The sequence below is a fragment of the Cuculus canorus genome, chromosome 23 (genome assembly GCF_017976375.1).
Source record: "Cuculus canorus isolate bCucCan1 chromosome 23, bCucCan1.pri, whole genome shotgun sequence".
NCBI lineage: Eukaryota > Metazoa > Chordata > Aves > Cuculiformes > Cuculidae > Cuculus > Cuculus canorus.
In genome coordinates this window covers 4,186,540-4,202,847 of record NC_071423.1, presented here as the reverse complement: position 1 = coordinate 4,202,847, position 16,308 = coordinate 4,186,540, and the positions used below count along the sequence as shown (strand labels likewise).

The 16,308-nt window shown below is 52.0% G+C and overlaps 1 protein-coding gene across 1 annotated transcript; it reads left to right on the top strand.

Annotated features, from left to right (window-relative positions):
* The first annotated feature begins 447 nt into the window (after nt 1–447).
* On the top strand, nt 448–14,742 carry HYOU1 (hypoxia up-regulated 1). Its single transcript, XM_054087151.1, has 24 exons — nt 448–562; nt 1,604–1,697; nt 2,745–2,823; nt 3,103–3,257; nt 3,359–3,435; nt 3,798–3,979; nt 4,552–4,667; nt 5,393–5,576; nt 6,020–6,154; nt 6,998–7,080; nt 7,180–7,312; nt 7,597–7,784; nt 8,037–8,175; nt 8,288–8,348; nt 8,989–9,071; nt 9,653–9,841; nt 9,999–10,198; nt 10,360–10,447; nt 11,041–11,163; nt 11,526–11,659; nt 11,944–12,028; nt 12,500–12,752; nt 14,080–14,163; nt 14,668–14,742. Exons 1-24 carry the CDS (start codon nt 484–486, stop codon nt 14,724–14,726), a joined length of 3,003 nt encoding a protein of 1,000 aa, XP_053943126.1. The 5' UTR covers nt 448–483; the 3' UTR covers nt 14,727–14,742.
* Nucleotides 14,743–16,308: the final 1,566 nt, after the last annotated feature.

The window sequence follows — 16,308 nt, the reverse complement described above, 5'->3', positions numbered from 1 at the left end:
AGCGGGGCGGGGCTAATAGATGGGGTGGAGCCAACTAAGAGGACTCTGTGGGGGCCAGGAACGGGGTGGGGCCAACCGAGAGGCGTGGCTAAGCACGGTGGGCGGGGCCAACTGATGGACGTGGACAATTGAGGGGCGTGGCTAAAGGGGGGCGGGGCCAACGCAAGGCGCGGGGCCCCGTGGCTGCGAGGCGCCTCCCCCCCGCCAGGGGGCGAGCGCGGGGCGGGCTCACGGCACGTGTCGCCTCCTCTGCTCGCGCATGCGCGGACGCCCCGGCGCGGGCCCCGCCCCCGGGCCCCTCCCGGCCAATGGGGCCGCCGCTCCCGCCGGGTCCCGTTTCCGGTTTCTCCTCCCTCCCCCGCCCGACGTGGCCCAATGGTGGCGCGCGCGCGGCGGCGATTGGCGGGCGGCGGCGGCTGCGCCAATGAGCGCGCGCCGCGTGCGGGCGGGGCCGGGGCTGCCGGGGCCGCCGGGGCTGCGGGCATGGCGCGGGGGCGCGGCTGCTGCGCGATGGCCCTGCTGCTGGTGCTGCTGCTGCTTGGCTGCCGCCTGCCCGGGGCAGGTACCGACACCCAGGGGGGCGGGGGGCAGCTTTTGGGTCGTTCGGTACTGGGGGGAAACTCTCTGGTGGTTTGCGGAGGGAGCTCCCGGTGTTCCCGGTGCATGGAGAGGGGGGGAGGTCTCAGCGTTCCGGTCCCTGGGGAAGGAGCGGGACCTCCCCTGTTTTCCCGGTGCCTGGGGAGAAGCTCCCGGTGTTTCCGGTGCCTGGAGAGGGAGCTCCTGTTGTTCCCGATACCTAGGGGGATGTGGAAGCCCCCGATGTTCCCGATGACTGGGGAGGGAGCTCCTGGTCTTTCCCGGTGCCTGGAGAGTGGGGGGAGTCGGGGGAACTCCCGGTGTTCCCGGTATCTGGGGGGATGGTGAAGCTCCCGGGGTCCCCGGTGCCTGGGGAGGGGGGCAGCTCCCGGTATTCCTGGTGCCTTTAGACGGGGGGAGCTCCCGGTATTCCCGGTGCCTTTAGACGAGGGAAGCTCCCGGTATTCCCGGTGCCTTTAGACGAGGGAAGCTCCCGGTATTCCCGGTGCCTTTAGACAAGGGGAGCTCCCGGTATTCCCCGGTGCCTTTAGACGAGGGGAGCTCCCGGTATTCCCGGTGCCTTTAGACAAGGGGAGCTCCCGGTATTCCCGGTGCCTTTAGACGAGGGAAGCTCCCGGTATTCCCGGTGCCTTTAGACGGGGGGAGCTCCCGGTATTCCCGGTGCCTTTAGACAAGGGGAGCTCCCGGTATTCCCTGGTGCCTTTAGACGAGGGGAGCTCCTGGTGCCTTTAGATGGGGGGAGCTCCCGGTATTCCCGGTGCCTTTAGACGGGGGGAGCTCCCGGTATTCCCGGTGCCTTTAGACGAGGGGAGCTCCTGGTGCCTTTAGATGGGGGGAGCTCCCGGTATTCCCGGTGCCTTTAGACGAGGGGAGCTCCCGGTGCCTGAGGAGGAGCTCCGAGGTCAGTTTGTACCAGTGCGGGGCAGCTCCCCCGTCGCCGGTACCGGGCTTTGAGTCCTCCCTGTGTCCTGGGCTCTGACCGGGGTCTCCCGTTCCCTCCCGCCAGAGCCCGTGGCCGTGATGTCGGTGGATGTGGGCAGCGAGTCGATGAAGGTCGCCATCGTGAAGCCCGGCGTGCCGATGGAGATCGTCCTCAACAAGTGAGCAGCCAGGAGAGGGTAACGGGGCACTATATCCACCCTGTGAAGGATTTGGCGTTCTGAGGGCTCCTCTGTCCTGAGCGGAACACCTCTATTCTCTGGTTGTGGGTGTTGTGGCCTGGGCCGTGCGGCGGGTGAGCAGTGCCACTCCGGGCAGGTGGAATCCCACCACAGGGGAGCTGTAAAATAAGACACTGAGAGTCTGTGTGGGACAGGGTGTGCTGTGGTTCCCATGAGAAAGGTCCTCACGCTGTATTCTGGCCCATCCAGTGAGGAAGTCCCATTCCTGGTACTCTGGAGAAAGGTTTGTTGTGGTGCCGCTGGTCAGATCCTGCGCTCCTCTATGAGCTCTCCTTTCGCTCTGCTGCCATTGCTGTAGCCCAGCCCCGAGACACAGAATGATCCTCGTTTTCTGGGAGTGAGGAGTGAAATGATAAATGTTTTTTTCACCCTGAAATGTAGTAGTGGTTGATAGAAGCGGGGAACTCACTTTACCTGGTTGAGGGAAGGGAAAACAGAGCCAGTCTTGCTGAGGTATGAAGTGGTGTATTCTAGAAAGCGACTCGTGAGTCTTTTCTCAGGTCATTTGATTGTAGCCTCACCTTAGGGAATTGATGGTGTGCAATGAAGCATTTGGAGGTGAGGAGCCTGCACTGAGCTCCTGGGACAACTCCAAGCCATTCGTAGTTGTTGTGACAAAATACTTAGTGGTGTGGTAACTCGCAAACAGGAGCAGAGATGAGTCGCCTCATTAAATTCTCATGTGTTACGGGAAAAACAAAGCTTGCTCCTCGCAGCTTTGGCTGTGTCTTTGGAAGGTGTCTGTCCGTGCTTTAAGCACGGGGTGTTTGCCTGTGTCATGAGGAATCCAGGAGATACAAACGCTCTAGAGGGCAGTGCTGCTGCTGCAGCCCCAGGGGTTGGCCTTCTTCTCCGCAGGTGGCATCCACCCGCCTTCCTATAGTCTTTTGGAAAGGGAAAGAACGCCCTTCCTCACTGGTGACAGGTTCACCTGTTTGACTGGTTTATTCCTCTCTTCCTACACAGGGAGTCACGAAGGAAAACGCCTGTGGCTGTTTCTTTGAAGGAGAACGAGCGTCTCTTTGGGGACAGCGCGCTAGGAATGGTAAGAGTTCTTGTTACTCATCAGTCCAACGGCGGTTCCTGTATGCAGGACATACGTTCCCACTATCGGGTCCTTGGTGATCCGTGTCTGCACTAGGCAGTGTTGTTTCTTGTCCTGAACTTCTCATCCCCTCAGGCTGTTCTTGGCTTTCCGTGTCCCAGTCCTGTGCTCCAAACTCCTGTGACGAGAGCCGTTTTCTGTGTACCTTGGGAGAGGCTCGTTTGGCAACAGCAAAGCTGAAAAAAATGCAGCAGGGTGATGCATGTTTTCTTCCTGCAGTCCATAAGGACCCCCAAGGTGGCATTCAGGTACTTCCAGGATCTGCTGGGAAAGCGCATCGACAATCCTCACGTGGCGCTGTACCAATCCCGCTTCCCAGAGCACGAACTGGTGAGGGATGAGAAGAGGCAGACTGTTATCTTCAAGCTGTCCCAGTAAGTGGCTGCTGCTGGGCTCCCCGCAGGTGGGACAGGGCTGCCAGGCTTCTCCTGCTGCTGCTCTGGCTATAATTTCCTTTCCTGTCTGTTTCTTGTAGAACGACGCAGTATTCTCCGGAGGAGATGCTGGGGATGGTCCTCAACTATTCGCGTGGTCTGGCTGAGGAGTTTGCAGGTTGGAAGGATTGAGCTGTTTCTTACAATACCTCTATGTGTTTTGAGGATTTGAAGGGAGACATTCTCACTATGAGTGAACATAGAGTCAGGCTCAATGAAGATAACATTTGCTGAAATCTAGGGCATCCCAACATCCTGATGTTTGGCAGAGGCTAGCAGATGTCTGGCTTTGTGTGACAGTCTGCAAAGCCTGCTTGGTTTTACTGGGACACAGAGATTCATCCCTGATGATCCTGACGCTTCTTCTTCAGGATTATGTTCTGTATACAAGTCTTTACCTTGGATTCTCTGGCTTTGCTGCCATCACCCGTATAATGAGTCTTTGCATGCAGCAAATTGCGTTCTCCGTGACTCTTCCAGAGCAGCCCATCAAGGACGCGGTGGTCACCGTTCCTGCCTACTTCAACCAGGCGGAGAGGAGGGCGGTCCTGCACGCCGCCCGCATGGCCGACCTGAAGGTGCTGCAGCTCATCAACGACAACACGGCCGTGGCGCTGAACTACGGGGTTTTTCGGAGGAAAGACATCAATGCCACCGCACAGGTAGGCACACCTGAGAGATGTGCAGAGTCCCGTGCATGTGCCTGCGTGTGGGGGAGAAAGGGCTGCGGATAAAGTCAAAAGGACTCGACTGCGAGGAAGTGGGCTCTGCGGGTCAGCCAGTTTCTATTCTCATGAGCAGCGACAAGGGGAAGAGGTGAAACCTTTTGTGAACATGTGGTGAAGCCTGAACGCCTCCAGAGCGAGGAGGGCAGGTGGTGGCAGCTCCTGTTCTGTAAATCCAGAGGGAATAACTTGCATGGTTTTCTAAGATATTGGAAGACCAGCCTCAAAATATTTGATTTTCCTGAGGTAGAAGAAACTTTTAAAGAGCAAAGATTTGTTTCCTGGTCTAGGAAGTGGATGAAAAAGTGTTCATGTCTGCCTGTGTCAGGCATGGCACTGAAAATCTCCCATGTTGGACCGGAGCATGAGTCCTGCTGCTAACAGGGTGAAGCTGGGCTGGGGAGTGGGTAGTCCTGGCCTGTGTCTGGCTCAGGCCGCAGAAGGTTCTTTCCTTAATCATGCAGGATATCCAGGTGTTTCTGCTTCACCATCCCAACTTCTTTTTTCAGAATATCATGTTTTACGACATGGGAGCAGGCAGCACCGTTTGTACCATCGTCACCTATCAGACAGTGAAAACAAAGGACTCGGGAACCCAACCTCAGCTGCAGATCCAGGGCGTCGGGTAAGAATTCAGCATGAGTTGCACAAAACTCACGGGTCTCGGGGAAGAAACTGTTTTGCAGTCTCAAAATGCAGAATTCTGCAGTGGGGCTTCAGCACAGTGCTTTGGTTGGCAGAATGGAAGCGTTCGGAGTGAGAAGGCTCCAGTTGGTAATGAGTCTGATGTTGCTGTCTTGTGCAAAGGTAACAGAGCTTCCAGGAGGGAACCAGGACACTGAATTTGATTCAGGCTTGCCTTTTTTTTTTATAGCCTTAAGCCATTTTAACACGATCCCATCTCCTATAATCTTACGAAGTAGAGTGTTTCAGTTGGAAACAGCAGAATATCCATCTAGACAGGGATGAAAATGCAGTGTGTGTGCCAGACAAGGAGGTGATGCTGTGAATCACCAGCCCAGCAGTTTTAACTCCAGAACATTTATATTGCTGTCTCCAAAAAAACACCTGCAACCTGAGCTGGCTTCTCAGCTGTTTGACATGCTGGCAATGAGGCTTTTACCATAAATTTAATGAAGTTTCCTGCTCAAAGGCTGTTGTGGTGGTGAATCTTATTTTTTTTTCCCCGCTATTTTTTAACAACCTTTGTTCTTTCACGGTCACCCACAGCTGATGGTGCTGCAGCTACTTTTGACCACTTGCTGCTCTGCATGTGTGTGAAATATGCGGAGGTTCTTTGTACTTCAGCTTAGTTTAAGCTATTACATCTCTGTGCATTGTTTTGCTCAGGTTTGACCGTACTCTTGGAGGTTTAGAGATGGAGTTTCGCCTCCGGGACTATTTGGCAAAGCTCTTTAATGATCAGCATCCTTCAAAAGATGTCCGAAAGAATCCCCGGGCCATGGCCAAGCTCCTGAAGGAAGCCAATCGCCTGAAGACCGTCCTGAGCGCCAACGCTGACCACATGGCACAGGTCTGACCTTTTGGCACAGTGTTTCCAGCTTTCTGAGGGCTGCAGCAGGGTGGATTAAGGGCAGTCGTTTAGGAACACTGTGTCGGCGCGTGGAAGGGCATCGCTGCTGGTGTTTGTGGGGTGGAGGTGATGGCACTGGTGGTTCCTCTCAACTTGTGCCACTTAGCACCAGTGGTAAGTGAGCTGGATGAGAGGGAGTTGTGTGAGGTTTAGTAAATAAGCCTTCACTAAGAGGAGCTGTCTGTTCACTAAGAGGAGCTGTCTGTTCACTAAGAGGAGCACCCACTTTCCTTCCTCTCATCACCTCTGCAATGTCAGGGTTTGCATGAGCGTGATGGGTTGGGAAAGCTGGAACTCTGCACACACGGGGCAAGTCAGGCAAAAATTTTGCTTGGAGAATGCTCCAGGAATAACTTCATTCCGGCTGCTTTTTTTCTGGACAGATTGAGGGGCTGCTAGATGATATTGACTTCAAGGCTAAAGTCTCAAGGCAAGAATTTGAGGATTTGTGCTCCGACTTGTTTCAGCGAGTCCCTGGACCTGTGCAGCAGGCTCTGAGCAGCGCAGAAATGAGCCTGGTAGGTTGAGGAATGCATTAACAAGCCTGAAGTTCCTGTGCACGGAACTGCTGTCCTGTCATGATCAAAGCATCAGTGGTGGCGTTATCGGCACTGCTGAGAGGTGCACGTGCCTGTTATTGTAGCAGAGTGGAGTTGCTGCTGCAAGGAGGCTCCTTCCTGTCATGTCAGGCAGGAGCTATTACGGCTCCTTCCAGGGGACTTGGAGGAGGTGTTTCCTGCTGTTAAAAAAACTTTACTCTTGGGCTTGAGGTTTGAAACGCTGATCTTTCCTTTCTTTATCTCCTATGCTGGTTCAGGTCTCTCTTCTGATGTTTTATTTCAGTGCCTGGAAGCAGCATCGCTGCTGTTCAGGCTTCTGCAAGCGCTCCCTTTAGAAGCCCCTGGGCTAAGTGCGCTGCAGTCCTTTGCAGAGACTTGCTGCTTTGTTAAACACTCGCCTCCCAGGGTGCCAGGATGCCCTTGAGCATCCTTTGGCTCTGGTACTCAATGCGAGGCCTCTTAGAGTCCGGGTTTCTGTCCATCCTAGTCCAGCTTGCTGTCCGAGTCACAGGCTCCTGTGGCATTAAGCTACAGTCTATAATTCTGAGTCAAGTCCCACATTTCAGGTGACTTGTCCCTATTTGACAGACCTTACGCCAGGTTCTTTCTGCTGGCATGGTTTCCGTGTGCCTCTCCGAGATCCAGTGGGCACTGTCATGCCCTGAGGTGGTAGGATGTAGTGTGGATATTGTCAGAGCACTGCGTCGGTGTGTGGTGACTGGGGAAGGAGCATAAGGAAGCCCTGAACTTAGCTTTCAAAAATTGCTTTCTCAAGACAAGGTGCCTGTTTCCAATCCCTAGGATGGAATTGACCAGGTGATTCTAGTTGGCGGTGCCACACGGGTCCCCAAAGTGCAGGAGGTTTTGCTGAAAGCTGTGGGCAAGTGAGTATGTGGGGTCCCCTTCTTGTCTGCCCAGTACTGACAAGTTGCCATTTGTGGCAGTGGCTGCAGAGCTGACATATGTTGCTTTTCACTTCTTAGAGAAGAACTGGGCAAGAATATCAACGCCGATGAGGCTGCTGCGATGGGTGCGGTCTACCAGGCAGCTGCTCTCAGCAAAGCCTTTAAGGTGAAGCCTTTTGTTGTTCGGGACGCCGCTGTGTTTCCTATCCAGGTAACGTTTAGCTTGCTTTCTCCTGTGCGAGATGTGGGTAAATGGGGCTGTTCTGGGTGACCTGTTGGATTCCTGTCAGTTAAGGATGTTCTGGACATCTTTCTTTGCCGTTCTGTAGCAGTGCTGTATCCAAGGAGTCAAGCACATAGAAACATCTCTTGAGAAACACTTACCTGTGCCCCAGCTTTTGCCTGAGGTGGAACAGACAAATGCTGCGGATGTCTGATGTAAGATGCTGTAGAGGAAGTTTGCAGCTGCTGAGCCGTGTTTTCTGTTTGATGCAGGTGGAGTTTACTCGTGAAGTTGAGGAGGATGATAAATCCAAGAGTTTAAAGCACAACAAGAGGATTTTGTTCCAGCGCATGGCACCCTATCCACAGCGCAAAGTTATCACTTTCAACCGCTACACAGATGACTTTGAGTTCTATGTCAACTACGGAGACCTGTCTTTCCTGAACCAGGAGAACTTGCGGTGAGTTGAGATGAGTGGGCAGCTCCAGGGCAGTGCCGGCTGCTGTGGTGGGAAACGTTACTGGCAGGCAGCCTGTGAATCCAGCTGACCTCCAGTGTGTGTGTGCAGATCTGTTCATAGTTGTGTGCGCTTTAGCGAACGGAGCTGTGGTGTTCCTCGCTCTGTGTAGCTCTCAGAAGTGGCTGTGACACAAGACTAGCTCTTCTGCAGTGCACTTATGTTTTCTCTCTGCTTTTGTATGCGTGTTGCCAGGGCTTTTGGTTCTCTCAATCTCACTACCGTGAGGCTAAAGGGAGTTGGAGACAGTTTCAAGAAGCACTCGGACTACGAATCCAAAGGCATCAAAGCTCACTTCAACATGGATGAGAGCGGAGTACTGAGTCTTGACCGGGTGAGCAAGTCGCTGCTACGATGTTTGACAGCCTGTGTATTTCCCAGTCCTGTCCCTCTCTCCAGTACTGCTGATCCCTGCTTAAAACTAATTCTCTGCTCCCCTCTCCAAGGTGGAATCTGTGTTTGAGACCTTGGTGGAAGACAAGCTGGAGGAGGAGTCAACGCTGACGAGTAAGTGCTGACCATTTGCATGAACTGAGATGTTTCACTTGCAGTAGCTGAAACAGCTAAAGCATATCACTGCTTTAAACAGTTAGCTCTAGCATCTGGTGCCGTACACAGCTCCAAGATAACCTAAAAGCCCTTTGAAAGCTGAAATGCCTAATGCTGCTCGGCTGTCTGTGGCACGTACTGCAACTTGACAAATAGAAGTTGTTTCCTCTTTCTTCAGCCCCAGCTGCTGATGTCAGGTCTGTCCTGCGGGGAAGTCCTGCATCTCCAGCCCCGCATCATTCTCCCGTATTGTCTGGGTTGAGGTGCCCTTATCTGTGCACACTTTTCTGTAGAGAGGAGTTGGAAAGCTGCATGCTTGGAGGTGAAGGAGAGATGCAGTGGTTCAGCCACAGAGTGAAGCCTGAAGCTTTTTAGTCAAAGTTACAAATTTCAGGTCATATTTCAGTAGAGGCAGAAGCCGCACTTGTCTGTGCTCGTGAAGACACAGGTCAGGAAAGGATGAGCTTCTGTTACTACCCTACCAACGGAGCCTCTTGGTGGTCCTTGTGGTTGTAAGGGGGGGGAAATGAGCACTGAAGATGAATTTCTTCCTCCTTTGGATAGATAATATTTTTGTTGCTTTGTCTCCCATCGGCAGAACTTGGGAACACCATCTCAAGCCTGTTTGGGGGAGGCAGCCCGACGCTGGAGGCTGGAGAGAACCTGACTGACTCCGTTCAGGTGAGCCCCAGGGGGATGGCTGGCAGGAGGGAGCCCCTGGGCCCTGCTGTGGCTGCTGAAGAGGCAGTTGTTCACCTGAGCAGAAATAGAGGTGTTTGGCAGCGATTTAAGTATTTCCAGAAAGTGCTGTATTCCTGTTTTACGTGGCGTGCGCTTAAAGAGACTTGTGGTCTTTTGCTGGCAAGTACAGCAGTGGCAAACTAATGTTACGGGGCTTGTTTATGGCAAAATCTCTCTTTTTTTAATTGTTCTGGACATCTGTGGAATAGGCTTCTGCCTGTGGAGGCGTCTGGCAGGCTCCTTGCTTTCTCCTGGGCTGCAGAGGCTCAGCTGCCTTTGTGCTGGCAGCAGCGGTTACATTTCCTGCTAGTGAGATGAAAGCTCCTTGTCGCAGAGTCGTGTCCTGCACTGAAGTGACTCTTCATTAATATTCCAGCTCGGCACAGTCCCTCTCTAATAGCTGCAGTCTCTGCGAGTGCTGATTTTCGTTTTGCAGAGTTATCTGTTCTGTGAAACATTTGCATGGAACTTCTACGCTAAAACCACTTTTGGTTTCTTCTCTGGTTGCCTGTGTTGACCAGGAAGAAGAAGAAAGCGTACCAGAGGCAGGTAAAGAAGAGCAGGAGGAGAAACAGGACCAGAAAAGCAGTGTGGAAGAAAATGGTGAAGAGCAGGGAGAAGAAAAGCAGGAGTCTCCAGGTCAGGCAGAATCTGCTCCTCCAAAAGCAGAGTCACAGAAAGAGGAAGAAGGCGAGAAATTAGAGTCTCAGGTGAGCATCAGGTTGAAGGAATGGGACCATGATTTCAGTTTCTGAGAAGTGGAATTTCCTCAGTGGAATTCTTCTTCCCCTGTTAGTGCCCTGCCTTGGAAAAAGTTGCAAATCTGCAGCTGTTTCCTTCCCTGAGAATGTTCTTTATCTGTTACAGGATCCCAAGGAAAACAGAGAAACCGTGAAAGAGGAGGAACCATCCAAAAGTTCCGGTGACAGCACAGTCAGCAAAACGGAGGAAGAGAAGAAGATCAAAGTGCCCAAGAAGCAGAAGGTCGTCCACGAGATCACCATGGAAGTGGATGTAAACGATGTGCCCGACCTGCTGGAGGAGGAACTGAAGAGCTCGATGAAAAAGTAGGTTTGCAATAGCTCTGCTGGATTTGAGCTCTAGATAAAGGAAGCAAATTGCTTTGGGACAGCGATGGCTCATGTAGCTCTCCTGTCAGAAGCTGATGCGTGTGATGTGATGCTCATCTAAAGGCGCTTGCTACCTTTGATTTCTCTTTGTATGTTAGGCTCCAAGATTTGACAATCAGAGATCTAGAGAAACAGGAGAGAGAAAAATCAGCCAACAGCTTGGAGTCCTTCATCTTTGAGACCCAGGTAGGGAAGGGGTGTAGGGAAATGAGAATTCCGGGGGAGTAGGCAGAAGTGTCTGACGCAGCTTGGCGGATCTGAAGAACACAGGGGAGGTGTTTGAACCGGGGAAGCTGATTTGAAGAACCCAGTTGTCATCTTTCTGTCACTTTTTCTGCTACTTTGAGGCTTCCCGAGCCCGTGTGGAATTGGGTGGTTTCCTTTATACAAAACAAACAGTTCCCTTCAGTGTGTCCAATACATTAAACTTTGCGTTTCCAGTATCCCAAACCACACACTATATCAAACCAGAAGCTACAGCTTCTCCAGAGCTCTTGTGCAGAAGAGGCAACTGAGGTTAAGTGTGTGTGTAACCACAGTTGTTGCAGCTTTACCATCACGTAACTGGTGGTTGTGGATGTCTCTGTACCTGGTGCATTACCATTGTGCTCCTGGGAATGCCAGGAGCGGGAGCTCGGATTTGAGAGGGCTAAATGGGAACCTCCTGGTGGGTGCACGCAGCACGCTGGGTGTTTGCAGTCCAGCCCAGCTGCAGGTGGGTGACCTGGTTGATTCCAGGCTCAGTGGTGTTGATGGAAGCGTTTGCTTTGTTCTTTCAGGACAAGCTTTACCAAGAGGAGTATCAGTTTGTCTCAACAGAGGAGCAGAGAGAAGAAATTTCCAGAAAGCTTAGTGAGGCTTCCACTTGGATGGAGGACGAAGGCTACGCAGCAGCGACAAAGGTATGGCTGCGCCTAGTCCGGATATTGGTCTGCTGTTACCAACGCAGAAATAGCCCCATGGGCTGACAGGGAATTGATCCATCTCAATCCTTTGTATAATAATCTGGTTCTTGAAAATGTCTTGCTTGCTCAGTGCATTATGCACAGAACAAGGTATGAAGTTGTCTTCATGAGTGCGTCTTCAACAGCTTCAGCAGCAACCTGTTGGTTCCACATAAAGCTTGGTCATATGGCTCTTTTTTTGTGTATCAAAGTAGTCTATTTGACAGAGAGAATGATAAAAACTGCAACTCTAACTTCTGAGGTTTCACGATGTTAGGCAGTGGGCAAAACTGATGGTGTCCCCTCTCCCCTGTTTGCAGGAGCTGAAAGACAAGCTTTTGGAGCTGAAAAAGCTTTGCAGGAATCTCTTCTTCCGTGTTGAGGAAAGGAGGAAGTGGCCAGAACGCCTGGCTGCCTTGGAAAGTCTACTCAACCACTCTACCATCTTTCTCAAGTAAGAGCAAGGAGGGGCGTGCAGCTGATAGCATCAGAGATGCCAATATCATTTTCTCCCTTGGTTCTATGGCCTCAGCTTTTTCTCTTCCCTGTTTTTCTGATCTCATTTGCTGGCTCTGTTTTCCGTTCTTAGCATTGATTTAGGGCTCTGTTTCCTGCAGATGCAAAAAGACACAAAAGTAAACTGCACTATTTGTTTGGTATGTGTTAGTGATTATTATAATTACTGGAGCTGTAAGCAGTCTGTTCAGTTTATCAGAAAGAAACATTCTTCTCTTCAAGGGGGGCCCGAATGATTCCAGAGTCTGACCAGATATTCACGGAAGTGGAGCTGAGTACGCTGGAAAAAGCCATCAATGAAACAACGGTAATAAAGGCATGAGTGGTGCTGGGGGAGGGCGGGGTGACGGTTTGGGCTGTGTTTCCTCCTGAAGTAACAGGTCGTGGACTTTTCCCTCAAGGTCATGGAACAGAGCGTGCATGGCCCGTTCCCATGCCACCACCAAAGCTCTTCAGCATGTTAATGTTTTCTAACGCCCAGCCTGACCCCAGACCGCTCGAGGGGGTGTAAACGGGTCTTGTGTTGCACATGGACAGTGGTCTCCAGGAGTGCCGGGGCAGCCTAGTAAGCTGGCTGCAGCTTTTAAAAGCAGATGCTGGGTTTTGAGGGTTGTGTTTCTGCGTTTTGCCCTCTGGGTAACTGAGAAGCTGGTGGAAAGGTAGCAGGGAGCAGCGTTGTCCTGAGTAAGTTAGAAGGAGTGGTGCTCTGAGATACAGTGATGTACAGTCATTCCTAGAAACAAAAATCATCTAAAAAGCACCTCTTTCCATCCCACAGACCTGGAAAAACGAAACCCTGGCTGAACAGAACAAGCTCCCTCCTACTGAGAAACCCATCTTGCTGTCCAAAGATATAGAGCTTAAGATTGCAGCCCTGGACAGGGAAGTGCAATATCTCCTAAATAAGGCCAAGTTTGCAAAACCCAAACCCAAAAAGGAGAAGAACACCACAAAAACAGATACAGGCAAGAATGCTACAGCAGCCTCTGAGACTGAGGACACTATCCCTCCCACGGAGGGGAAACAAGAAGGTAAGGAGCAAGTGGGGAGCGTGTATGTAAATCCTAGCATGTCATTACCACCTGTAACACACTTGTGTCTCTGCCTTGAGTGAAAGGGAGCTAAATAAACGAAGACAGTGGTTCACTGCAGGATCAAAGGATCCTCCTCCTTTGCAAGGAGAGCTGGGGCAGCAGAAGTATTGCAGTGTCCTCCTCCCCCACCTTTTGTTGTTTTATTTCTGTGGAGGAATAGAAAGTGTTTATAAACTTCCTAAGGCGGCAGGTCAGGATCTGGCCAGTTGCTGGCTGCCTTGTAAGAAAGCTAAGCCATCTGTTCCCTCCTGGGTGTCTGGAGCAGGTATTTAACATCACATCCAATATCGAGGAACAGAAAGAGCTGTCAATGAGAGGTTTGTGGCTTAGGAAAAAAAAAAATAAATCTCTTGGGACATAGATTTGAAGTTTCCAGCACTTTTTAAGATCCTCAGGTCCCAAGTGAGGAGAACCATTATACATTCTGAGGGCCTGAAAGGGTCAAAAGCAGAATGATGAAGCCAGAGGCCTTGAGAGCAGTGTTCTGTGGGGCCTGAAAGGGTCGATAACAGAAAACTGTGCTGAGATTAAAAGCCGCTCCTCCTGGGAGGGAGGATGTGGACACAGAGGTTCTTGGGAGTATAATGTGTTTCTCCCCATTCCAGGGCCCAAGCTAAATGTATACACTCCAGGAACACCTGCAGATTTAGTTAAGGATGTTATGTGAACTCTGGACAGACACGTAGACCCTTGTTTGTAGAACTTGTAGAGCCTGCTTTCTAACGACAAGAATAGTAATAAAGTATGTAAATAGTGCATACAAGTACGATGTTATCTCAACCAGAAGCATGTAATCATTATTTGAAGAGGAACCAGAAGAGTGTAAAAACTCCGTTTGGAGAATAAAATGTTGCTACTTGCCACCAGAGCGGTAGTCCGTCTGTCGATTTAGGCGTCCCTGTGAGCTGGTCTCCGTCACCGAAGTCCCCTGGCCCTTTAGATTGCTGCTCATCCGCAGAGTTCCCTGCCAGATCCTCCTGCCGGATTAAGAGATCCTGATTGTAGTCACAGCTCCAGAGGTGACTTCCCTGTGCAACCAGTGAATGTCCAGGCTGTAAAACCTGGCAGAGAGAGGCGGTGAGAAGTTCAGAGCAGCTCTGTGATGCTTCTCTGAGGGATCCATCGTGAAAGGGAGGTGCTGCAGTCCTGCTGAGGCACCGTGGCTGGCCTGTTTGTATGCCTCACTGCTAGCCACCTCGTCTACCTACACCCACTCCCCTGCGTATTCACCCTGAATTGTTGTTCCTTTCTGTTTTGTACACAGACAAACCTGAGGACGTTGGTCCAGCCGAGGAGCCTCCTGCAGCTGAGAAAGTGGCAATAGGTGATGAGCCTGGCTCAGACGCCGGTGAGTAAAATGTTTCAGTAGCGGCTGAACTCGGTAGCTACAAGCACAAGCAGCCTGCGTGCTGCTTTCCTCCTTTTTAGCTGTAGGAGGCAGTGAGATGGTGGAACCCCTGCCTGGGAAGCAGTTGCTAATTCTGCAAAGAGGAGGACACAAACTTTGGTTCCTTACTGTCTCCACGCTTCCGTTCTTTGATGTGACGTGACAGCGTGCCGCTGCGGTCGATCCTCAGTCCCACAGCTGCCAGCCTGTCGCTGCTGAAAAGCTGATGCGCAGGCGCATGGTTATTCTGCCCGTCCTGTGTGAGAACAGCAGCGTTCAGCGAGAGGAGGGCACTGACAGCTTCAGCATTCCGGAGCCTAGAAGTCCTTGCAGCATTCCCTTTGTGTCTGTACCATGGACCGAGAGCCTTGTGGAATAGTTAATGAATGGCAGGGGGCGTTCAGCGCTGCTTTGCGTACTCTGAAAACCCCTACAGTGTGTAACTGAGTTTGCTTCCTTACACAGGGTCCAAAACCGAGAAGACAGAAGCTGGAGGAGAAAGCAGGAAAAATGATGAATTATAACACCCCTGAAATCCCACTGGTGTCAACATCTATTTATTTCATGGTTTCTTTCTTGTTTTTACGATGGACCTGGTTAGTCATGGTGTAAATGGTACACAATGAACAGGCTGGAAACAACAGGGGATGGAGATGTACATTTTATTTTTTCTTTCTGGGAATTTTTGCCGCTACTAACTTAGTGAATTGTTCTTTTTTTTTCTTATGTGTTTAAGTGTGGCAGCGTGCCCATCACGAGCTGTCTCAGTTTCAGCACAGAGGTCACCAAAGTGACTTTTCTGTGGCAAGAAAGCAGAAACATCTTAAGCTTTAGGAAGTGATTTGGAACACAAGGGCTGTGCCGGTGGAGATAAACGGGATGAGCTGGGGAGCGCGTGTAGCCGAGATGGGGTTGTCTTTGTGTACGGTGGGATTTCATCCGATGGAAGGCAAGTTCTGTTTGGATCCCTGGGATGGTGGAGCAGAAGATGGGAGGCAGATGCTCCGTGCTTGGAGATGGAAATGTGTCTGTTTACCACAGGCTGTTGTTAACACCATCTCCCTCTGTGGAGTCTGAAAACCATGGACTGGGACTTGCAAAGTGACTCCTTTTATCGTTTGCTATGACTTGAGAAGCTCAGAGAAAGCAGCACTCACCGCTAAGGAGATGGGAAGAAGGAATGTGTTCGTTAGCGCATCCTGTAGTTGGAGCAACCACTGGGACCAGAGCAGGGGGCAACACAGGGTTCAGCAAAGTCCAAACTGGCCCAGTTCATCATCGTTGGCGCAGTGTGCGTTGGGTGCAGCTCAGCCTCCTGCTGCCCTGGGAGCGGCTGCAGCTGCTGACACCATGAATGTGCGTCTCATGTTCTGCATTTGGGCCTCTTCCACCCCGAATAAATTGACACTTCCTGATAGCGAGAGCTCCAGATCACCCAGATCATAGAATCGTGGAATGGTTCTGCTGGAAGGGACCTCAAAGCCCATCCAGTTCCACTCCCTGCCATGGGCAGGGACACCTCCCACTGGATCAGGGGCTCCAAACCCCATCCAACCTGGCCTGGAACCCCTCCAGGGATGGGGCAGCCACCACTGCTCTGGCCAACCTGTTCCAGGGCCTCCCCACCCTCACAGCAAAACGTTTCTTCCTACTCTCTCCTCTTGCTGCTGGCACGGGGATGGGACAGGAGTGGGGCACAAAGCCCAGGCAAGGGGGGGGCCAGTCCTGGGGGTCCTAGAAGGGGATGCGGGTGTCTGTAAAGGGGTTCTGGGTACCCTACAGGTGACCTGGGAATCCATAAAGGGCTTAGGGGAGTCCCTACTTTGGTCCTGGGGCCTCTAGAGGGGGGCTGAGGGCTCTAGATGGGTCCTGGGGGGTTCCTAAAAGAGTCCTGGTGGCTCTACGGGGGTCCTGCGGTCCCTAAACGGGTCCGGGAGGTGCAAATTAGAGCAAAGCGGCGGGGCCTGCAAACGCTGCCCAATGGGAGAGGAGGGCCCTGTGAGCACCGCCCGATGGGGTCGTGGAGGGGGTTCTGGGAGGCTCTAGAGGAGTTGTTGAGGGGCCCAGAAGGGCCTTGGGCGGGGGGAGTGCTGCCTTAGACGGGGT